Source organism: Eupeodes corollae, chromosome 1, assembly GCF_945859685.1.
Source record: "Eupeodes corollae chromosome 1, idEupCoro1.1, whole genome shotgun sequence".
Taxonomy (NCBI): Eukaryota; Metazoa; Arthropoda; class Insecta; order Diptera; family Syrphidae; genus Eupeodes; species Eupeodes corollae.
Window position 1 is genome coordinate 168,791,196 of NC_079147.1, and position 26,481 is coordinate 168,817,676.

The 26,481-nt window shown below is 31.8% G+C and overlaps 1 protein-coding gene across 10 annotated transcripts in view; it reads left to right on the forward strand.

Annotated features, from left to right (window-relative positions):
* Nucleotides 1-26,481, forward strand: part of LOC129940651 (tight junction protein ZO-1) — a 188,118-nt gene that overhangs the window by 139,904 nt on the left and 21,733 nt on the right. For 8 of the 10 annotated variants that reach the window (XM_056049042.1, XM_056049044.1, XM_056049041.1 and 5 more), the window contains 4 exons: nt 20,831-21,000; nt 23,779-24,112; nt 24,175-25,352; nt 25,415-26,003. In XM_056049042.1, the coding sequence (XP_055905017.1) occupies nt 20,831-21,000; nt 23,779-24,112; nt 24,175-25,352; nt 25,415-26,003 (2,271 nt within the window). Of the gene's footprint in view, nt 1-17,933; nt 18,399-20,830; nt 21,001-23,778; nt 24,113-24,174; nt 25,353-25,414; nt 26,004-26,481 lie in introns of those variants that run through there. The other 2 variants (XM_056049049.1, XM_056049048.1) reach the window with 2 other exon arrangements.

The window sequence follows — 26,481 nt, forward strand, 5'->3', positions numbered from 1 at the left end:
GGTATAATACCTATAATTGACTTTCAGCCCTATTCTGCTATTCTGGTGGATCGTATATTCGAATCACCCATTCGATTCCCTTTCGCACTGCCTTTGAATTCTGCTATCCACCGGGTAAACTACATTTGACATTTTTTTTTCGGCAAATTTTCCAAATGTTTCAATATCTGTGGATTAAATTTGAAAAGAAGTAATATTTATATAAACGTAATAAACGTTGGGTCTTACCAAGATCATTCTTGTGAAGTGGAACATCTTCAGCATTTTGTCGACGCTTCAATGTTTCTTTTGGTACTGTCCTGTTTGTTGTTTTTGGGCATCCTTTACCGTCTCCTTTAGACCAACCAATACCATAACTTCCTCTGCTTCTTCTGAAAATTTGTGGATTTTGTTTGGTCCCCCCTGTGGCCCGTTGTTCTTTTTTTATTGTGGGATAGTGTCGCTCCAAACCTGGAAAACGTGTTGTTTAGAAAAATGATTTTTTTATATGACTTGTCCTAAAATCTACATTTTTCCACTCAGCCACGTCTTTTATTGGTGGTCCTAGAAGGTTGAGCCTGTCTCCTATACTTTTTTAAAACTTTCGGAGTCCTTCGGGTTGTCTTTAAGCATTATTTTTTGCGATGTCTGGATTTAATTTCATTATAAAAATTATTGTTTAAAATTGTTCTTTGTGAGTTGTTCTTCCCCGAAAAAAGTTAATAATTTTTTATTTATAAAACATATATTCTAATAAACTAGTTTTTACTTACATTTTGCTACCAACCATTCCAGACATCAAATGAAAAATCCGCTATATTTTATATGCGGATCTGAATTGTATAGAATAAATATGTTCACGTGAATAAAAAACAAAGAAAAGAAAAAATGTGCTAAACCAATAAATACGAATCAGAATTTTATTTAAGATTAACAAAATATTAAAAATTCTAATTAAATAACTTTCGCTAAATGTTTAAAACGGAAAAAACTTTCAGTTGTTATTTTTCTTTGAATATCAATACAAAGTCAGTTAGCATTTTTGTTTGGAATTTCTATTTTACCGGTTAAATGACTCATCTCCACTCAATTCCAATGATTTATATACACTCTCTACTTCGTTTGCTTATTTCCTGGCAGTTATTTCAAGAGTTTGCTCAATGGAGAAGCATTTAGCCCTCCGCGGCCTGTTGGTGTTTGTATGTAATAATGAGCAACAGGTAAGCTATAGGTATCATGTATGACGAACCGGTCGATAGGAGTGACTGTCCGACCGGACATTCTAGACATTCCATTTGTTGAAGAATAATAAGGGTAAATGGCTTTGTAATGGTTTGAAAAAAAAGGTACGATGTGAGGGATTGGCTCTGTGAGAAGATTGTTGTCTTTCGTGCTTTGTATAACTAGAATTTATTTCTTTTACTATCTTTTTGTTTTTTGTGTTATTTATCTGTTTGGTGTTCGATTGGATTGTTGTCAGGTCAGAAGAAAACTGCATATTACCGGATTTTTATTTTTGAGACGATCAATCTGGCAATACTTTTTCGGAGTTGGTCTTTTTGACAGCTGTCTTGGATTTATGCTCAATTTTGTTGTGCCATTTCATGATGAATAGACTTAGTCCTAAACAAAGTTTGCAAATCGTGCAATTATCTGTGGTCAAAATCGATTTGACACCGCTACGCCATTTGTTGTGGGGTTGTGTGAACGCTCGTCTACGCAGATAAGGCGATTGAGACGACTTGAGCTCAAGACGAGAATATTCATCACGCTATTAATAACATACGGTCCCAATAGCTGTACAAAAAATGGTCGTTAGGTATCTCGGTTGGAATTTATTCGAGGCAGTCACTTGCCTGAAATGAAACTATAAAACCACATGTCTAAAAAACACCCTCTATATAGTGTTTAGCACACAGTACTGTCCATTCAACCATTTCATCAAAAATGTTGCCCAAAAAGAAATTAGTTACGATTGGTTGGCTTAACGACTGTACAGAACGTGTATTTATGTATTTGTATGACGTAGCCTCAAAAGCAATCATTTTATCACATTTAAAAATGACTTTCGTCGTTTCTAATTCTGGGCTAAAAAATGCATTAAGTTATTTATAATGATTATGAAATGTGAATAAACGCATTTCAATCTTAACGCGCGGTCAGCTCTGCTGCTAATATAAATCATCTTCAAGATTCGAGAAAACTTAAATGTTGACCTAATGACAAAGTGCACTTGTAGGTACAAATCTAAAGAACCCCACCGGACTGTTGTTGAAATTTATACTAGCGCTATACTTTATAATTTAACAAAGGGGAGCTGTTTCTTAGCTAAAGTTAATTCAGTTAGACTTAATTCGCTTCCATGATTTTGGAACATTGGAAGTGCTAAGTATTGTTCATTGCATTGTCTGCAACTATACAAAGCTAATTGAAAATTCGAATTTATTTGAATTTGTTCACAGAGACAGTATTAACGTTCCACAAAAAAACCACTAATCATTGGCGAGCTCGTTTTCGTATATGCAAAAGGACGCTTCAAACAGTTGTTATCTATTGCTTTGTTTCTATGATTTTGTGTGACAACTTCACTCGTTGTCTCCTCATTTATACAATTTGTAATTGACAGTCGCATACACTCTAGCTGATGGATTTCAATTAACACGAAACCCTATAACGAGTTTAAAAATTCATGTTGTCATTTGGCCCTTTGACCATGAGACCAGAAAATTAGATTAAATTTGAAGTTTTGGAATGATTGGTTAAAAGGTACGGTTTTTAGCTTCCACCTGAATCTATACCGATGCGTGCAATGGTTCATTTGAGTTCATCGGCAAGAAACCAATCGTTTTTTTACATCGCTTACAAATCAGCTGAGTTGGAAGTTGTGTCTTCTATTGACATCCTTATGGTGCTTATTTGCTGTGTTGTATAGTAACTTGTTTTTATCATAAAAAGGTGTAAGGCTGAGAGTGGATTTTGATCATTTTCACTACAAAGTTAATGCCAATCTTATTGTCTGTTAAAATTCACCTCGACTCAAACCAAATCGCAGTCCACCAGCAACCTTTTCCGTTTCAATGAATCCTTAAAAAACATCAAAACAATTGAAAACAAAAACACCCTGATATATGTATGTATAAAGAAGGTACATTTAAAATAGTTGTTATGAATAACAATAGATTACACTTAAAGAACAGGAACCGCATGTACCACTTTTCAGCGACTGTACATGAACCTGCATACATTTACCCTCACACAATAGCCGGTATTTTCGTCCTTCAGAATTAATTTACGCAAGTTTTATGCATGAAATGTTGACAATCAGACATCAAAAAACCTTTTTCTTAAAGTAAACCAACTCATGTATAAAACACACTTACATACGTATACTTTGCGGGACAAAATAATACTACCACTTGTAATATGTTAAAGAAACAAAACTTAAATATCAGCCTTATCTGTATATAATTTACATTTTAGCCTTCTAAGGATTATTATAAAAGTAATCAAGAAAAAATAATAAATTCTTTAAAAATAAAATATTAGGTAAGAAATTGTTACAAAAAGCGAACAAAACAATAGGACCACTCTGAAGAATTTTGCAAAAACTGAGTTTATTGCTCGAGGCTAGAGTATTATGGTAATGGTATTTTTACAGGTATTAACTTACCAAGTCATTGTCCTACTAGAACACTAATTTACTGTGCATATTATTATTGATTTTTCGATTTTCTATAACTCGAAGAGGTTTGAGAAATACTTATCAATATTAAATATAAATAGAGGTAGACGATTTTAAAGGCCACGGTTATAGATCAACTTCATGAGATACAGTCACTCAACTTATTGATCCCATAATTTGCACAACGCTCGACTTTTGTTTATAACTTTTTTATTTATCCAGATTTTTCATCGATTTTTTTCAAAATAATAAAATAGCATAGTAGTTCAATTAAAAAATTAAGAACATCGTTCTTACGTCCGTACGTTCGCGACGTTTTTTCGTTGTCCATAGCTCAAGAACCAGAAGAGATATCGATTTCAAATTAATTTTGTTATACATATAATAAGGCAGAAAGATGCAGAAAGGGCTCTCAAGAAAATTTCGTGGATGGTTATTTTACCATAGCAGCTTGAAAAAATTTGAAAATTTTAGTTAACCTTAAATATCTTGCGAACCAAAAACGCTAGAGACTTGAATTCAATTTTATATAATATATTGTAACTTGATATCAAAGAAGTATATTTTTTAAACAAAAAACATTTAACGATTTTTTTTATAAATCAAAAAAACTGAAAAAAAATTGTCACTTCCAAAATTGTACGACTAAAATATGATTTCATCTCTAAAACAGTTTTGTGAAACGAAGAATAATGTTTTTGACATCTGATCAAATTTTGAGAAAAAATCGAATCGACAGTTTTTTTTACAAAAAATAAAAACCTACAAATAAAATGTATAAAAGTTGGTAAAAATTGATTTTCGACTCAAATATCTTTTCAAAAATTGTAGATATTGGCTTAAAACTGCTTTTATCTTTCAAAAAATATTGTTGTTAACATTCAGCAAAATTTTGAAAAAAATCGAATTGACAGTTTTTGTACAAAAAATTAAAAACCTAAACAAAATTTAATAAAAGTTGGTAAAAATGGATTTTCGATTCAAATATCTTTTTAAAAATTTGAAATATTGGCTCCAAACTAATTTTATCTTATAAGAAATATTGTTTTCAAAATTCGATAAAATTTTGAAAAAAAAACGAATTGACAGTTTTTTTACAAAAAATAAAACTTAAAAAAAACAATACTAAAACTTGGTAAAAAATTACTTTCAACTAAAATAGCTTTTCAAACATTAAAAATATTGTTTTCGATATTCAGTAATTTTTATATAAAAATCCAACAGTCCGTTTTTTCATAAAAAATAAAATCTACAAAAAATAGTACGCAAATTTGGTAAGAATTGATACGAGTACATATAGACAAACTTTTAAGCAAGACAAATCGACAGACGGGAGGGATGGGAAGTTATCAGTGTGGGTCGCATCCCAGCCTCTTCTTTTGTAATTTAATTAAAACAAAACTATATTTTTTGTACACAAACATGCAAATAAACAGACCATAATGCATTATTTGTTAAACCAACTCCTCCACACAGGTTTTTCTTCTCAAATGTTGACTCGACTCCGATCTCCGACGGGAACCGAGTCAAATCAAGCTCAATTGAACTCGATTCAGGTATATAAAGAATTGAGGCGATCTTGAAGCTCGCTTCAACACTACATGTTAATGTAGTAGTCTACGGACAAACCCCCTCCTTGAAGCAATTGTTAAATGAACTTTTTTGTATACAATCTCAATTTCCAGATGTTTTCTTACCAATTCTTCTCAAAAATTGTTCATTTTATTAGTTAAAGTAAGTTTTGTTTGCTACGTTAATTTTAAGAAATGGTTTTCGACTCGTGACTTCAAACTATTTATCTCACACAAAATATTGTTATAACATTTTATAAAAGCACGGCCAGAAAAAGTAAAAAACGTCTGATAGTTCGTTAAGTTGATCTATTGCCGTCATGTATCGAATCTTCTGTCCTAATGTATATTTGATAATACTTACTATTACTCACAAGTCATTTAGTCCAAACTCAATTTTAAAAAAATCGTAATTTTTAAGATTAAACTTTCTTTTCTTGATTACTGTAATTGTAATTTTTATATTCATACTAGTAATGATAAAATGTAAATTATACTGTAGTAGATGACAATTTCAATATTTGGTTTTTCTCGAGAAATCTTACCACATAAAAAGTGTTCATATAGTTTTGTCCCTCACTGTATATGTGAATCGAGAAAGAAAACACAAAAGGAAATAAAAGTCAACAAAACTGAGTCATTTTCGAGTTGAGTTAATAAGACTGATGAACAATTTAAAGTGGTAACATTGTGATTGCACCAAAAGCTAACAACGCGACAAAATGCACGGGGATGTTGTATCCTTTTTTATGGAAATGCTAGGGTTTCCATGTTACCAGTTTTGTTTAATAAGAAAAAAACTTTCTTTACCTTTTCCTTAAAAGTTGTATAACCTGACAATGACCTCTGGTAACTGTGGTATGTTTTTTTAAAGAATATTCCTAGTAAAGTTAAATTATCTGAACTATTTGAGTTAAAATGTAGGACTTCATTTGCAGTCAACTTCATTCCTTGAACGTAAATTTTGACCAAGGCAACTAGTTAGTTTTGCAAACCTCTACTTTAAATTCTTAGTACAAAAAGTATCAAAATCATTATTGTCTACAAAACACTCCTCAGGCAAGCTACAAGCCCATCACGATTTATATTTTGTATTGTAAAGAAATATTAGTTATTCCTTTTCCTTTTTTACAATGAACCCTTGTACAGAAAGCATTAAATGAAGTTTTTCAGAATATGAATAAATAAATAAATAATAAAGTTCAGCTTTGTGTTTATTGAAAAAATATGATCGACTGTCATTTTGACAAAAGAAGACTTGACTTGATAGTAGGGAGGTTTTTCTTGACTTACTTTCCAGTCAACTATCCCAAAGTTGCCTTAATGGGACGGTAATTTTTTGGCAACTCGCCAATCAGATACTAGAAACTTGCCTTACTTTCAACTCCCTTATGTCGCCTAAACCTGCCCAATGTGTTAATTTTAAATTTGAAGGACAGAAAATTCCATGCACCTTGTTCGGTAGTATTAGGCAATATTAAATAAAAATTTCAGAAGAGGTCAACAACTCATTTATGGCTTTGGATAACGAATAATGCTAAAAATCATTTGCCCAATTTTACTGTGGCATCAACAGTAAAATCGGCTTTAACTGTCACATTGGCAATCCTGTACGCTGATGAACTGATGAGGGACTCCCCGCTTAAGAAAATAATAAACCCTGTTTTCTTTGTTGATTTTGTAAAAAAAATCTTCTTCCTACAGACTTATGTGGGGATAAAATGATGATAAGTCAACAGCCGCAGAACTCCTGGAATGAAATGACTGGGTCACTAGCTGAGTGGATCTACACAGTGCATACAAAGATAAACGTTCAAAAGTGTCTACATACAAACATAATACAAAAAATGTACAATGTACTGTACTACATCCCTTAAAGAAATGTAAATATCCTGAAACATGAGCATATCTCGGTTGATTGCCTTTTGCCAAGAGTGTCGCTCTGAAGTCGTCTCGTCATATTGGCATTAACCGTCGAGGATGTCGGTATATACTCGTACAAGGGTGTATACTGTATTTATGTGTAGTATGGTATAGTGTATAGAAAACGTATAAGCAATCTACACGCATTTATGTAAGCCAGAGGAAACACATTTTTTGATGATGTCGTAGCTAATCTGGTACAGCAAAGAGCAACAGCGCAAGCAAGGCAAGGAGCTCCATATTTCAATAGAGCACTAGGATTTTAAAGAACACAAAGTTTTTTGAATTCTGTATGCAGTGCAGTGGTTTAAGGTAGTGATAATTGGGTGTTATAGCAATCAGGGACGGATTCGATTTTAAATAAGCAGATGCCCTAATGAAAAGTAAGAACAAATGACGCACGACACAAACTTAAAGAACTCTTTTGTCCCTATATTGATTGTGAGCATGCAGATGTTGTTCATTTTCGAATTCTACTTTCGAATCGAAAGGCGATGCATAATATAGTTCAAAGTTACAAAAGCCATGCATCGAACTGGAATCTTGAGTAAATTATCTGTGATGATAAACTGCGCCGCCCGATGCTATAACAGAAATTCACCCCTATGTAGTCTGATGGTGGCTTTTTGGCATAAGGATCATAATAATCATTATGAATGTTCATGTGTGTTGGGTATGTCAAAAGGTAACCAAAGCTTCAAGTCAAGAGGAGACATTTTTTGAAAGCATGTAGGTAGAAATAGAATGCCTGTTAGGTGATATATCATAAAAACATTCCTGAATTTCCTCTCTCATACTTATACATATATATGTAAATATATCGTGTATCTATTGCACTTCCTGTGAAGGAAGTGTCGTTTTTTTTACCCAAGAGTAAAAATTGCATTTAGAGCAAAACACTTAGAGTAGTTTAAGCACAGACACGGTGTTAAGCGGTTGTTATTATTGAAATTTTTTCAGTGAAATTTTTTAAATTAAAAAAAAAAACTATCTACCCAACACATAAATTCAATTTATGTTTTAAGATTTTGCGGTGAATATAAGTACATATTTATAACAAAATTGGGGGTCAAATCACAAAGGGGGTAAGTTAGTTTTACAAAAGTGTTTATGTTAGTGTAAAAAAAAAATAAAATAGTTTGACACTAAATGAAACCTTATTCGAAAATTTTATTGATTATATACATTATGTGCATGCTTGCCATCATTTTTATCTCTGTATTATGTATTAATGTAATTTGTAATAATACTATGAAATTTACTTTAACGAATTTGATAAGTTTTGAAATAAACACAAAATCAATGCTCGGGAAAATGTATACAAATTTAAATTTATTTACCTCTTGCATCTTGGATTTCTTTATTTGTTTGTTTTTCTTTTTATCATTTTAAAAAAAGAGGCTGGGATGCGACCCACACTGATAACTTTCCATCCCGTCTATCTATTAGTCTTGCTTAAAAGTTTGTCTATATGTACTCGTATCAATTTTTACCAAACTTGCGTACTATTTTGTAGATTTTATTTTTGATGAAAAAACGGACTGTTGGATTTTTATAAAAAAAAATTACTGAGAATGGAAAACAATATTTTCTGTGAAATAAAATAAGTTTTAAGCCAATATTTTTGAAAAGCTATTTGAGTCGAAAGTAAATTTTTACCAAGTTATAGTATTGTTTTTTTTTGTAGGTTTATATTTTTTGTAAAAAAAACTATCACTTCGATTTTTCTCAAATTTTCGAAACAATATTTCTTTTAAGATAAAATTAGTTTGAAGCCAATGTCTCAAAGTTTTGAAAAGATATTTACGTCGAAAAAACAATTTTTACCCATTTTTTTTTAATTTTGTTTAGGTCTTTAATTTTTTGTACAAAAACTGTTTATTTCATTTTTTCCAAAATTTTACTGAATGTAGAAAACATTATTTTTTTATTATATAAAATAAGTTTAAAGCCATAATCTCAAGCTTTTGAAAAGATATTTGAGTCGAAATTCAATTTTTACCAACTTTGAGTAGTGTTTGTTCATTAGATTATTTTCAAAATTTTATCAGATGTCAAAAACATTATTCTTCATATAAAATCATATCTTAGTCGAAAAATTTTCGAGGTGACAATTTCTTTTTTTCATGCGTGCGTACACACGCGCACAGACATCTTTCTAAAAATCTTTTATTTCGACTCTAGGGACCTTGAAACGTCAGGAAATATGAAAATTTTCAATTCCACAAAGCGGACCCATTACAATAACTTCCTATTGGAAGTTAACAAGGAGCAAAATATAACATGAGGTTTTTTAAAATATGAAACTTGTACAAAGCTTCGTCTTCTGTAAATTCTTTATAGTTATGTGTCTCCATTTGATTCCATTTAATGGCTTTTGAAAATACATTTTGGAGTTAATTTTTAGTGCTGATTGACTTCGGTTTAACTATTTCCGCAAATTTTGAAAATGCCAGTTTTCGAATTTTTTTTTTATATTTTGTTTATAATAAATTTGTGTAGACTACGGATTCGTTACAAAAACAAAACTTACTTTCAAACCGTTTTTCCTATTTCTTTTAAAAGCCGTTTAGGGTAAATGGTTCAGCAAGGGTAGATCCAGACTTTTATTCAGGGAAGGGGGTGTTGGTGTGTTGTCAAACACTTAACATGAGGATGAGTTCAATAAAGGAGGCTGAACAAATTTAAATAACATAATGTGTATCTCAACTTTACATTTACATATTTGAAGGGCTAAAGTGACAACTTTAGTTATTATATATTATTTCAAAGCACTGTTGTCTAGCAAGGTGTGGTTGAATTTGGATGACTCCCTCCATAAGAAAGCATTTTCAGATTCCAACAGGATTCTTAATATAGAATATTAAAGAGTTTAAAAAAAAAATGTTTATGGGGTTTTTGGTGGAGTTCACGCAGAAATGTTAGAAATTGTGTTAAAACTTAAATTATTTGCAAACATAATATATTCTGTTCTTGTTGGCATTTCTATAATAACAAAGTTTGAAAGAAAAATGTGATCTTTTTTCATAGGAAAATAAATCTGAATCTGTTATGAAAAATTTTCTGGATATTTTTTGACGAGTTTTTTTTCGGAATTAATTTTCAGGAATCTATTATTATTTTCGTTATCAGTCTGCTCGTAGATTAGAGCTGATGCTAGGAGATAAATTCTAAAAAAATACTGCTTTGCGTGAATCTTTTGAAAACATTTTGATCAAAAAAGAATTAACGAAACTTAAAAATTGTACACAGTAAAATGTTTGGTTCTTGAATTTAAGCAAGTAGGTGCATTTAAGTACATAATTTTTCTAAAAATTAAATAAAAACAAATTAAGGTAAAGAAATGAGTTGGGAATAAACATTAATGTGGGACTTAAAAATTACACGTTGCAGAATCTCTTTTTATTTTAGTTTTCGAGAGATTCAAAGCTTTTATATTAAATTAATAGATATGAAGCTTCCATTGTTTTTTAATTTGCCATTAGTTTAACGAAAGTGTCACTTTTGCTATTTTTGGGACATTCGTATTTTCGAAATTCGTGTTTAAGGGACAAATTACAGTTTTTATTGGTTTCCATCATTGAAACCAATCATTTAAATTTTGTTGGCAGGTCATTTATTTATAGCGATCATTAAAAATGTTTGTCATTAAACAAAGATTCCTGAAAATCCACTGACAGAAATTAACAGAAATCCGTCAATGGAATTGTGTAAAATTGGAACACAAATCAGCGGAACGATTTGTTTGATTTTTGAATATAAAAGTATCAGTTGTTCAGGAAAATTGATTTAAGTCCGGAAAATAGAAAAATACATTTTTAGCGAAAAATAAATGCGACATTAAACTTTTCTCTCAAAAAAAATTCTTTGTGTTATTTCGGATCAATAAGTATATAATATTTGTAGTACATATAATATTTTCTATATGTTCTAGTTTGTTTTCCAAGTGAACTGTTAATAGCTTCCAACAAATAAATAAAAATGTAAATTAAAATGAAAACTTTCATTCCGTATTAAAGACTCCACTATACATTATGTTATTATAAAAAGTATTCAATCCATCAAAAATGTCAATTGAAAGATAAAGTATATAATTGTATGTAAGTTTTTTCTAGTTTCTATTTATTATGAATTTCTTAAGTCCCCTTTTCGTTTAAAGAAGTTGGAAAAGTGCATTCATGTATTTTTTAATCAAATAGCCCAGCAATTTGTTTCTCTTTCCTGTATGAAACAACTCATCCATCAGACTCAGACGACGAACGATGCCACGCATGACGAAGAAAAAAAAATTAACAAAGGAGTTTATAAGAACTCTAATCGTATTCTAATGCGTATGCGCCCTTTCCTTGTTTATTTCGAAACAACAATAAAAGAATATTTGCATAATAAAATAAAAATAAAAATGAAATGGACTTATGGGTCCCATAAACTTGGTTTCATTAAAAAGAAAAGAAATAAAATAAGAACTGACATGCTAGAGGCCTTAAGATTAAACCCAATTTATACGATATAGGTTTTTTTCCTAAAGGTTTAGTGTCTTATGAAGAACTTATTAAACCTTCAGAAAACTTTCTGCGGATATGGAAAAAGTTAAAAATCTGATATTTAATATAATGAAACTGTAAGTTCCTTCCATTTGTTCTTATCATGTTCAAAAAGGTTGAAAGCAGTTTTAATAGTTAACTTAAAATAGTTTATTCGCTGAAGATAAATAATTTTTTCTTTGTAAAACAATTGTGGATTATGGGAAACTATAAATTTCATCCATAAAATTATCTATAACAAAACTAAATCATTTTGGTCAACTTGTGCAGTTCAAAAACAATTAAAGGTTCCAAAGAAAACTGATGACATCTTCTTGCTGTTTGAGTCTAATATGCGATAAAAAAAATGTGATTTAACCCAAAAATATCCAAGAAACGGAAATAAAATTCTCGATAAACAAGAAGAAAATTCTATTGAAAACAGTTTATTACATTAGAAAAATTGCAGAAGCAGTTAAAAAAATGGGTTTTTGAATATTTCATTCATTCATTTTTACTTTTAAACTCAGCCTGTGTAAGAAAGTAACTTATATTCTTATTTTTCTGGACATCTGAACTCTTTTTCCTCTGATACCTTTAAAATTGTTTACAATCTTTTCATTCGTAACTGTGCAGGTTTGATTTAATTTTTTGAAACCAATACTTCCCCATTATTTAAAAAACCAGCGTCCCCTGCTGCAATTAAAAAGGCTATCATTGTTAGTCAAATGATAATGTATGTATTGTATGTATATGTATAAATATAAAAACATTTAAATATGCAGCACTCCTTGCTATATGTATATGTACGTACATAGCTTCATATCTTTCTATCATATTAATTTTTGTAAATTAATTTTGGGTTTACGGACTGATGAAGTGGACATGGACTTGACAGATAAAAATAAGAAAATGTTGATAATAATAAAAATCTACTTATAAAAATCTTAAGAAAAGGAAGTAGTTTGTTGTATTTTGAAGTTTTCTAAAGTGAAACAATTTTCCTAAAATATAACGTACACTAGATTTAAAGAAGAATAGTTTTTACGGACATTTAGTAGGTACACTCAATGATCTTTTGTCTAGGCAATTATGGATGCTTTGTAATTGAGGCCCTCAGAAAAAATTGTGGATTCGGCTTAAAATTGTAGGTCCCCTCCATTCCTGACAACATTACACGCACACATGAATGGTTGAAACATCGTATTAGGCTTTAACTTGAGATTTTGGAAAAACTACCAGCCCTCTCCTGCTACGGAAGATGACTATTGATGTTCTTGGATTCAGCTTATATTTTCAATGAGAGACTTTAGATCGAAAGGTATAATCTAATGCTAATTTATAAAAAAAACATTAACGTGAATCAAACAATTTTGTCGAATCGAATACTACCAGAATGTACTGACTTATTGAATACTTGCTAGTTAATCCCTAGCCTGATTTCTTCAATTTATAGACAATATGTAAACTGAATCTGAATCTGTAATGAAGCTCGTTTTTCAAACTTCAAACTTCGTGACATACAAAGATTCTGTGAACGACCAAATGTTCCTCTGATAGCTGGCTTTCATGTCCACAACTGACGTCTAAAACTTTCGCTTTGTTCAACTTTGAACCTTTGCATGGCGACGAATACCAAACACTGTTTTGCAATGGCAAATGGGGGATGTTATAAGATAAAAACAAATCGGAACAGTCTTAATTTAGCGCTTTTGATGGGACACCTGCGAGTTGCAATAATTTTTATTTGAAAAGAAATTTCTTATACAATTTTAAGCGGCCAGCATTGTTGCAAATATACCTCCAATTTGTATTATTTGCTGTCTTCACATCTAAATGCCTTTTTTTAGCAAAAAGGTATCAAAATGTTGTCTTTTAAAATAATAAAATAAAATATTCCATCATTTAATCAATACCGTCTTTATAATCCATCCATCGATTAGTCCCACTACAAGGTACCACATAGGCGTCTAGACATTTCTCCTTGCTTTCCAAGCAAACACATATGTATGTGCATTGCTGATGTAGATATAAACAAAAAATGCACTTAAACATTAAAACTACTTCACTTGAATGAACATGTCAGAACTTGCCACATATTTTTCCTGAGTTGGATTCACATTGTTTTCTGTCGTAAAGGGTGCCTTTTTCTTAGACGTGTGGTATTCAATCAGTCAATACATTTATGGCAGTTAGTATTTTGGACAGGTGTCATTTAATTTATGCTCAGTTTGGATGAATTTAAAACTTACTGCTGAACAACACGTTTTCAAAATCGTGCAAATTTATTACCAAAATTATGGTTTGGTTCGCGCGTGGCTGCAATGTATTAAAATAATCTTTTGCTGAGCCTTCTCATTATAATAAAACTGAATTCTTGGCCATATCATACAATTATTTGCGTGTTATATTTTTTTAAACCCCTACATCAAAAAGAACACCTTTTATATCAGGCATACACCGCGCTACCCTCCATTGTCAGAAATTCCATCCTTTCATAACCATATTTGCAGCTCTCTGACCCTACGTACAGAAAGACAGTCTCTTTGTCGCGCTCAAAGTCATTATGTGGCACATCAAATACATATGACACCGCAGAATTCCCATTAACAAAGCAAAACTATACGAAGTATGATGGAAAAATAAACAAACGAGAAGTAAAAGTAATTCGATCAATCAACGATAGAAAGATGCCTCATCATCTGAATCTAAAAAAGAAGACAAGAAATTTGAGATTCATTCTCATTAGTCTCATTTGGAATTATTTAGAAGAAAAAACAATTTTAGATGGCTGTAAAAGTCAGCAAATAATTAAAAAAAAATAGTACCAATATACACCATTTTCCATACCGATATAAGAATACATTTTAAAAATACATTCCCAGAAGGTTTAGCTAGGTTCATGCCCTTTCTTTTTATCTAATAAAGTCGATCACCCTTGTCTATTCACTTTTACTTTTAAAAGTGACAACAAAATTAAACAACTTACTTTTTTTAAAACACTAAAGCGCCCCATAGAAAAAAATATACTGCAAAAATTCTTTTAATTAAAACTAATATTTTGAATTATAATCATATAGTATGTGATCAAATTACAGTTAGGATAAATATTAATGATACAAAATATCTATATTACGTTCCTTATGCCCATAAGTTATAAAATTTGGAAAAGAATTTAATTTTTTCGATTTCGTTTCAGAATTTGAAAATTTAATTTCTAATCCCGAAAAATCAATAGAAGAATATAAAGCTTATGATGCTGATTTTGAGAATATTTTAAAAATTGAAAATATACAAATTTTGGTTTAAAATAGGAAACTTAACCACCATTTAAATGAATTTATGTTACCGAACTAATACGCATTTGTAAGAAAAATATGACAGCAGTGCATATGCTGAAAGAAAATTTTCCAAGCTCACACTTATGAAAAACAAACTTACTAATAAATTAAAAACTGAAACTTGTCATTCAAAACTTTCATATTAAAATGTTTTAAGAGGCAAAGATTTGAAGTTAGAGGTAGAAGAATGGGTTTCTAGTATAGAGAAGAAATATCAAAGAAATAATGTGATATGAATTACCAAGACATTTAAAAACTGTTTTCTAAACAATTTTTGTAGTTGTTAATTACTTATGTTACCTGAGTTTGTGCAATATTTGTTTGTTCTTAATTGTTATATGTAATTAAAACTTTAGTTTAACCTTTGTTTTAATTGACATTTCTATAGAACACTTTTTTCCCTCTCGGACACCTTTTTTGACATTTTATGAAAATTTTGAGAAGTAATACGGCATCCCCAGAAAAATCAAAAACAAATTAATTTAACTCGCTCCGTGTTTCACATCGAAAATAGATGTCTGCTCCAGCCCACACACAGTACACAGTTCTGTACACCGATACAGAATGGTGTCTATGGGCCGCTTTAATAACATAATTTTTGTTTGTGTTATTCATTTCTAGAAGTGCATCCATGACTTTTGATTTATCCCTTTTTTAACATTATAATTATAGTATTATGTTTATTCTTATTACTTTTACTATTTATTATTACTTGCAGTGTCAAAAATATCATAGACAAAAACAATTAATCTCCAAAAAAACAGAAAATGGGTCTACAATATTTTTTCAAGCCTCAGAATGAATAAAGTTCATCAATGAATTCACTGAAATAAAATATATCTTAAAGATACAAATTATCATATTCTTAGCTCTGTTGTTTTTTTTTTGGTTTGTTTCTTCTTCTTTTTTTTACTTTTTGTTTCGTTCGCTTTGCCTATTTGTTCGTCATGAATGATGGTGATATTTTAATGACGACAAGACTATACAATGAACACAAACAAATTCATAGTAGGTACCCGTTTCGAAAGTCAAGAGATCCAAAAGAGCTCCGTAGTTTTAATTCGAAGTTCAATTCGTAATGTAGTCTCAACTCGAACAAAAGGAGAAATAGGTGCTTAGTAATTTAAATGCTGAAATTTCTACCAGAAACTGTAGATGTCGCGATCGGTCGGTTAACTAACTAAAGATACGATACGTTTTTCGTGTGCGTGGTAATTGTATAGTTGCAAGAAATTATGCATAGTGCACTTTACCTGATGAAAATGAATACCAAATGAATATTAATATAAATACAACTTGAAAAGAATAATTATGATTATGAATCTAGGAACTTTTCACTTTTGGTTTGTGATGTTTGGTTGGTAGTGTTTATTTGTTCAAAAAGATGCAAACACAGATAAAGACACCCTTTGTCTGATCGCTCCGTGGTCGTTTGATGAATTCCTTTTGAAACAAAGTGCTGCATTGTTAGTTAAATGTTTTATGTTTCTTTTTTTGGATTTAATGTGTGCATGTGTTTAATCGATTATTAATAATAATTATTATTATAAATGAAAATAAAAGTGCAATTTGACCAATTTAATTGTTATGCTCTGTGTTAATTTAAATTGTGTATCTTAGCTCAAAAAGTATGAATTTAATTCTTTTAAAAAAAATGGGAAAACAAAACTTCTTTTTTCCTCTCTTTCAAGTTCATGATTTTTTTTTGTAACACAAATGAATAAATGTGTTGAAGGTTATATTAATGTTTAGGTATGTTTATTTTCCCAGCATCTGTTGCGGCATTTAAAAAATGAAATATTTTAGGGATGAATGTGTTTTGTTTAGATAGGTAGCCTTTGAACATATGCATTTATTCGTATAAATATGCATGTTTCTAAAATCGTGCTAAGTTCCAAAAACAACTTCAATATATAAATGACATTTTCATTTATCAAGGAATATTCCATATAGGGAAGACACTTATTCAGTGGTCTGTTAAATAAGAAATACAATTGACAACTCTAAAAATCTGTTTTAACCAAGAATTCGGTACATACCTACATAAATACGTTTACAATACATACATGTATTTAAAGCGATGAGCAGAAGTAGAATCTCACTCTTTTTAAAATTGTGCAAAAAAATACAACTTGTTCGATTTTTAGCCCCACCAACCTCCAATTAACCTATAAGTGAAATGAATAGTTAAATATTTTTGAAAAACTTTAGTGAATTGTTCAATTATTTTACATCAATATCAAAAGTGTTAAGTTAAATCGAAACCTTAATTTCTTGTGTGCCATTATTTGCCGGGAAGTAATTCCATAAATCTTTTTTCGACTTTTATTTTGTTCCTACATTTTCCTCAATTTATAAAGAAAACTGATGATTTCGAGATATATTATCCCCAGCTCAAAGTCTCTCTCCAGATCTCCCTCCGCCGGAAGTTAAGGTTCATTTACTTAACATTTCTGCTTATATTTTAATTTAAAGCCTTACATTGAAAACATTTGATTTAGTTTTATTTCTAAAACTAACAAAACAATTCTCAGTAAATACGGGTTCTACGAGTATGATAAGAGGGGAAACAATAAAATCGAGTAATTCTGACTCTAAGTATTAAATATGGATATTTTTCTAGACTATAAATTGTGAACTTAGAATGTATTTTATCATTAAGTGAACAACCATATCTTTTATCAGATATGACCATCATTTATTTTAAGAATGTGCATTGTTTGAACATCACCATCTATCTGTAGGTATATTTACTGAAGATAAAGTAATAACATATTTGGATTACTTCGATGTGGTATTTCATAGCACTTAATTAAAATAAATAGTAGATATCCAGAAACATAAAGAAAGAAGTTTTAAACTATCAATTTCGTAGATTTCTAAAATACATAACACTAGTTTGTGTAAACTAAAGGCCTAAGTACCTATGAATATCACAAATAAAGAAGTCTAATGATCAAGTTGTCTGGTGAAATGTGTAAGTCTAACTCTAGACTATGTGATACCGAAACCAAGATATTGCTTGCAACTTCAATAATTTCAAAAATGTTTTTTTTTCCTGAGATATTACAATATGAAAACTACGCATAACGCTAAGTTTGCTTTTAGATAATGAAATTAAAAAATGTGACGTTAAATCCCGAAATAGTGGAGTAATTAAGTTCTATATTAAAAACCTTACACCAAATATCAGATGCCAACATAACTTCTTATTGATAATAATCTACATCACAATATCAAATGAAATAAGTAACAAATGAAATAATTATAAACAGGCAAACAAGTTAACATAACTATTACTTCAATTCATCGTTGCCGATATTACACAAAACAAGCATCTATAATGAAATTTCCAGACTATATACCAAACAATATGGTGGTAAGATATACATACATACAATCATTGTACACAGAATATATTTATAAATATTGCAAAAGTATTTATAACATTTATATTTAGGAAGATACTTATTTTTATTTTATACCTGAAAATAATTATAGTTTGTTTTGTACTGCTCTATTGCACATGGCCAGCTTACTGTGTTTATAGAATGTATCTAAATAACTTACTTAACTATATTAATTAGACTGTGAAAATTGCATCTACGATTATACTTTATACACATAATTATGTTGATGAACAGTAAATATTTCGTAATAGATGTTTAAACTGAAATGGTTATGTAATGAAACACAACCAAATTCTAACTACCTAGTCTCATACCAGTTGTAAAAATGCTGCCACCTTGAAGTTGTATTTTTTTAACGTGTTGCCTTTGCGTTTTACGGTACCTACTCACGCTAGGGGCCTTTCGTCGAAAAGGCTTGATGAAATTGGACAGTTTAAAGCTTTAATGTCACATTTTGACATGTCATTTCTTGCACATATACCACTTTTTCAAATAACAAAATTTAATCGCATGTTGCAGTTCTATTTTTCTTGGTTTAGCCGTTATTATGTTTCGACACAGGATTTGTTTTTTAACTTTCCATTAGAAATCGTTGTTTTACATTACATTTCTCGACGTATCAAAGTCCAAAGGTATACCTTTTCTTGCCTCAAGAATTAGCGATATATCGACTTCAAGTATCAAGATTTGCTGAAAGGTCCCTAGAATCTAGAAAAGGTATACCTTTTTGGGGAAAACCTATTCTTGTCCCCAATATCAAGATTTGCTGAAAGGGCTTTTGAAGTTAATCCGCTTGGTGTTGTTTTTTATAATACCTATTTATAAAAAGATGCTTGGATGCAACCAACACTAAGAACTTCCCATCCCGGCTGTCGGTTTGCATTGCTTAGGACTTCAACAAAATGTTCATGACAATATTCTGTGTGAGATAAATAATTTAAAGTCTTTACCTTATCTTCATTTATTCACGAGATATCGAGAATCAAACATCTATGAAAAGAATTGGCTGTCGGATTTTTATAAAAAATTTCACTGAATGTCGAACACATCATTTCAATAAAATGATGATAAAAATAGCTTTAATTTTTGAAACGATATTTAAGTCAAAAATCAATTTTGATTTTTCTCAAAATTTTACCATATGTCAAAAACATTATTATTTTATATGAAAGTGTTGCCGAAACCCGAATGTATCGATTCCTTGTCGTTGACAGGAATTAGGACTGTCTTTGGGCACATCATGGTGTATTATCTACACCTACAACCATTTAAAGTCCAGCTCACACAAGAACTGAAGCCAGCTGACCATTCACAACGTCGCAATGGGTGCTTGAACAACAGTCGGTGGACGACAATCTTTCGAAGAAAATTTGTTTCAACGACGGAGCACATTTCTCACTTGGTGGTTATTTTAATAAACAAAATTGACGTATATGCGATTCTGACAATCGTCAAGTAATTGAAGAGAGTGTCCAATACTTCTTACTTCTGCTATTGAAGAATACGACTTGGAAAAATGTGGTTTCAACAAGTCGGTGTCACATGCCACACAGCACGCGCAACAATAGACTTATTGAGCGGCGAGTTCGGGACCGGTCAATTGGCAGCCTAGATCGCGTGATTTATCTCCTTTAGACTACTATTTTTTGTGGGGCTATGAGCTCATGTCTATATCGACAAGCCAACATTGAAGAATTTATTCGTGAGATACCGGCTGAAATATTGTAAAGAGTACGCCAAAATTGGACTAAGCGGATTTCTATAATCTTCAATAATAATCTTCAAACATTAAATTATATGGAGCGTACTATCGATTTAAATAAAGATTTCATGTTTTTATGTGAATGTTATGTGTTTTTTTGTAGATTTCCTATAGCTTTTAAAAAATCACCCTTTAATGAATTTCTTATAAAACCAAAGTTCTGTATAAAAATACTAGTATATAATTAATTCAACTTTTTGAATATTATTATCGGGCACCAATGGGAAGTCATTAGTGTGGGCCTCTTTTTTAGATTTGTGTACTTTTTGTTAAAGTTTAATTGATGACATTGATAGCGCAACGTAAAAACTAATATTCGAATTTTGTATTAAGGGAAAGTTACGAAATAACGTAGGGCTACCTATAAATGCTTACACATTGGATTCATTCATACATTTTCCATTCATATTTCTTAACCTATTAAATCTGTTATTCAAAAAACGAGTTATCAAAAGCTTCTATCGTTTCTATAACTTCCGATTGATATTAAACTCCTGGCTTTTTGTATAATATATACAACCACACCACAAATATAAATATGTTAATTTTATCTTTAACAATACTTTTACTATTCATTTAAATTTATTTCTTCATTTATTCACAAAGAGTGTATATTTTTAATCTTTTTATTTTTTATAGGGTGACAGAACTACATGGGAGTACCATACAGTTGCAGTGACAAGAGTACCCGGATACGGATTCGGTATCGCTGTATCAGGAGGTCGAGATAATCCACATTTTGCTAATGGTGATCCCTCCATAGCTGTGAGTGATGTACTCAAAGGTGGACCAGCAGAAGATCGATTGCAGTAAGTATTTTGTTTATATAATATTAAATACATTTAATACAAGAAGTTAATTGCATATTCTCCTCGATCATCTTCACACTATCGTAGCAACATTTTGTACATCGATCTTGGTAATGAAACGAACCACATCAAAGTTTGCTCATGGCAAACTGTCTTTTCTGCATGTCTATTTCTGGGTGGATAAAGAACACCATGTGATCGTCCCTTAAAAGGCGTATTTTATAATTCAAATTGTCGTCGTTATACAAGTAACTCTCTTTTCCAAGATCATGAAAACAACGAATTGGCTTAAGTAATCTCTAGAACTACACATTTTTAAAAAGCGTCATTATTGACTTTAAAGCAATAATCATTCCATTGATAAGCTTCAACAATTTTAAGCAAGGCAGGAAGGCCTGCTACGCCCATATTCGCACTAACAAAAAGTACGCAAAAAATACTGCTATGTCAAAAAGACATTAAAAATGTGTGGTCGTTCGCAAAAAGAGCTGTGGTTCGCATTTGTCGCCAATGATACTTCTTTAGTAGGATCTAGTAAGAAATTTTATTTTTTTGCAAGGCAATTCACCGCAAATTTCAGCCCACAGTTCTTTAGCGCATTATACTGTGACGAAAGTCCTAAAAGATCTTAATAAAGATTAATCCGCTGGTCCGGTATCGCCGCTATTATCCTGAAGTTGTGTTCTCCCACACTAGCAAAAACACCTGCGTAAGCTTTTCAGTATATCCTATTCTTATGTAATCCTTCAAAGTAGCTGGAAAACACCATTTTTTCAGCCACTCCCTAAAACTATCAACCTATTGCTCTTTCTATGATCATGCAAACGACGATTCATAATGACCTGCGGTACGGCTTTCTAAGCAAGAGGTTTATCTCACCGATAATGTCTGGCATCTTGCTCTTTTATAAAAAAAATGCTTGCTTTCGATATCGAAGAATCTCTCTTTCTTTAGATTAGAACATTTCTTGCAATCCATACAGTGGAAATTGTTCTGGACGGAATAGTCTGAAACCCACAATACAATTGCTGGTATGCCTCAGGGCTCCATTTTGTCTCCGAATTTCTTGCTCAATTTTATAAAAGATTTCGTGTCTTATCAAATTAATTGTTTCACTGACGATATTCGTTTCCAAACTCAAACCCCTCCTCTTCATATATGGAACTGAAACGGCAAAATATTTTAAGCTAATTAAGTTCCCAGACGTCCATGGCTTGAAAATAAGTCAGCTGGTGCTTCAGAGTTTAAGATGATTGGTGATAATAACAGCATTAACACAATAAAGTAACACCAACATCGTTGTACAGTTTCTCAGCTCAGCAAAAATATCCAGCTTCATTCCTCACCTTAAATAACCTGGCAGTAATAATATTCGAGCTTCTGGAAAGCCCATCAGTTTACCCTTGAATCCAACTTCCTCTGTACTATTACAGAGAATCGTTCCTTAGCCGTACTACGAGAATGTTAAGGCTTTATTTTTCCCTGTCACCTCCTTTCCAACAGCTCCTTTTTTCCTAATGTATAATAGTATTATTTGTTTTTTATACAATTTTCTATCGATGTAGGCATTTGGGCAGTCACTTACCCTCTTAAAGAATCACTCAATTTCGGAAATTCTGTAAAGCATAAGTTTTTTTCGAACTGTATTCAAACTTAAAATTGCTAAAGTGTTCGCAAAATATGTTTAAACATTTTTCTACTTAAAACACCCTATAAAACAAATCAAATTATACACATGATTAATCCAACATGTATTTCTAACCTTGAATGACCTTGCAGTAGTACGAAGTTAGAATTTAACCAGTTTCAAAACTGAGTCACTCAAGTATGTGTTACACTTTCTTTCCTTTTCTGTTTTGTGTGTACGCTCTACCGTTTACGGTTTGTTTACGATCTTTTTCTTATATTCTATAAGATTCTGGCTAAATGCCCGATAACTACTTACATATCTACTAAAGTTACGGCGTTAAAACGAAATTCCCATGAGCAGTTGGGTACCTAGAGTAACAGTCTAGAAATACTTTTAAACGTAAGCAGAGAGGTATGGAAGTTTTTCTTTTTTAATTTCATACTAGCCCACATAGTATATCCAAATGGGATCACCTATAACAACACTGCCATTACCAGATAGCTTGGAACAGTTCCGTCTTTTATTGTTAGCTTCTATTCTATATCAACATTGTTTCTAGTGTTTATCTTTGTTCTGCTTGAATTTACAATTAAAAAGTTTAGAACTTGTAATTTAATGTATGTTCTAAGAAATCTATAAATAGATATTAACTTAGCTTGAATTGGTTTTCTTAAGATTCTTTTCTTGGTCTTTCGTTTTATGCTTTCGCATAAGTCTGTCATTTCATGCCATAAGGAAAGGTTCAATCCCTGCCTAAGTCATTTTTTAAAGTTTTTTTCTTTCACAATTACTGCTTTTTGCGATAAATCCTTCAAGATTAATACTCATGAAAATTATCCGTTAGGATTCAGCATTAATACTGTAGCTCCCCTCTATCCTTGACATCTCCCAATGGTTGAGGCGTTGAGAGTTATGGGTTACTGAATTGAACTACAATTTATTTAAGTTTATATCTTAGTTGAACTTAGTTTAACTTTAACCTAAACAGTCTTAAATTTTGTGGCCTCAAAATACTTTTTGATTATAAAAAAATTTGCTTATTCATTACTTTTCTTAAACAAGGACATCACTTTACAGCGCTCTTCATTTACTTCGATTATAAATTCCATTACATTATCAAAATAATCTTTTCTTATTTATTTTTTCAGAGTTAATGACCGTATCATCTCAGTCAATGGTGTAAGTTTGGAAAACGTCGAATACGCCACCGCTGTTCAAGTACTGCGCGATAGTGGAAACACTGTTACACTTGTAGTTAAACGCAGAGTTCCCATCAGCAGCACAACAGCCCATCAACACTCGCACAGTATGAGCTCAGTAGGTTTGGTACAGCAACCCTTAACAGCCCCCGGGATTAATACTGCGACTGCTTCACCAATTCTAAATGCACCCGGCCCTGGACAGCCCATTAAGGTCACTCTTACCAAATCAAACAAAAAAGATGACTATGGAGTAGTCCTTGGTTGTCGACTTTTTATAAAGGTATGAACATAAAGAAATTTGTTTTCGTTTTGATTAAATTTTTTATTATTGTTTATTCTTAGGAAATTTCTACAAAAGCGCGTGATCAACTTGCGGCTAATGGTTACGTCTTGCAAGAAGGCGATATAATTAGTAGAATACACAATACAAATTGTGGTGACACAATGAGCCTCAAAGAAGCCAAAAAGATTATCGATGGGTGCAAAGAACGTCTAAATTTGGTTGTGCTTCGAGATATTACAAATCAAGGAGTGACAACAAATGTGAATAGCAATCATTTAAATAATTCGACAGCTCAATCTTCGGTGTATTCACACACGCAGCAGGTTTCCAATTGCAGTAATAATTTAGATGACCCGTATTTGGGTGGGGGAGCTAGTTATTCCTCACAGAACCTTTATGTCCAGCCTCCGACACGCTCATCAAACGGTCCAATTGGATTGGTTGATGAAAAGAGTAATTTAACACCACGAGGTCGCTCACGAGGTCCCTTAATGGATGTCTCCCTGTCCCAATTAGATCGACCAAGCACTCCATCAAACGGAAATAGCTCTCGAGCTAGATCGGATGAGCCCCCAAGGCCTCCGCCACCGCGAGGTAGTGGAGCTGGTGAAGATTTCTACAGCTCCCGAAGGCAGTTGTATGAGGAAGACCCCCTTCAGAGGTCCCGACAATCAGCTGAACCCAGATTTATTTCCTTTCAAAAAGAAGGAAGTGTTGGAATTCGATTAACTGGAGGAAATGAAGCTGGAATTTTCGTGACAGCGGTTCAGCCAGGTAGTCCCGCTTCACTGCAAGGTCTTACACCTGGTGATAAGATTCTTAAAGTGAATGATATGGATATGCATGGTGTAACTAGAGAAGAAGCAGTTCTCTTTCTTCTCAGTCTCCAAGATAGAATCGATCTAATTGTGCAGTATTGCAAAGAAGAATATGAAGAAGTAGTTGCAAATCAGCGCGGTGATTCTTTCCACATAAAAACTCATTTCCATTGCGATAATCCGTCCAAAGGAGAGATGGCTTTTAAGGCTGGTGATGTCTTTCGAGTAATTGATACACTTCACAATGGAGTAGTTGGTTCGTGGCAAGTACTCAGGATTGGGCGTGGCCATCAGGAAATGCAGCGTGGAGTGATTCCTAATAAATCACGTGCTGAAGAACTAGCCACTGCACAATTTAATGCAACAAAGAAGGAAATGAATGCCTCCGAATCCAGAGGAAACTTCTTTAGGCGCAGGAGGTATGCACTACAAATATTTTTTTTTTTTTTTGAAATTTCATAATCGTATTTGGCGTTTTTAGGTCAACACATCGACGCTCCAAGAGTCTCTCCCGTGAAAATTGGGATGATGTTGTCTTCTCTGACTCCATCTCTAAGTTCCCAGCCTACGAACGAGTAGTTCTGCGCCATCCGGGCTTTGTTCGTCCTGTTGTTCTTTTTGGACCCGTTTCGGATATATCCCGTGAAAAGCTGACCAAAGATTTTCCAGATAAATTTACTGCTCCATTGCAAGATGACGACAAGACAAACTCTAAATGTCGCATAGTTAGACTATCAAACATTCGTGACATAATGGATCGTGGAAAACATGCCTTACTTGACATTACACCAAATGCAGTAGATCGTCTTAATTATGCTCAGTTTTATCCTATAGTAATTTTCCTTAAAACAGACAGTAAGCATGTCATCAAACAATTACGTCATGGTATTCCAAAGTCTGCACATAAAAGTTCTAAGAAACTCTTAGAACAATGTCAAAAGCTAGAACGTGTTTGGTCACATGTCTTTAGCACTCAAATTGTACTCAATGATACTGAATCATGGTACCGAAAGTTGCGTGAAGCAATCGATTTACAACAAAGCGGTGCTGTTTGGATGTCAGAGACCAAGGTAAGAGATAAATTGATACGTACGGAATTTCGGATTTTTTAATGTTCGGCTGCACTGTAAAATTTTATATTAATTGCATTATTATGTTTTTTTTTTTAATTGAAATGAATGTCTTTAATAGAACAACGGTGGAGGATTAAAAATCTATATATAATTTGTTCCGTAAAAATGCATTTTGTGGCTGAAACTCTGCATTGTTTCTTTGTAGTTTCGCTGAAGTTAATAAACAACTTCAAAATGTTTGATTGAAAAGAAAGTACTTTGTTAGTGCTCAATCATTTTTCCAAGCAATGATAAAGCAAATCGGTTATACAAAACAAATTACTTAAAATTTGTGACTATAATCTGAGGTACAATGGAATTTATCAGTAGTATACTCTTAAAGTGTATATTTTTATGAACCACTAATTAAAAAGCTATGTATTACTTTTGAAATAAAGATTTGTAATTATACTTGGTAGCAGAATTGATTTCAGGT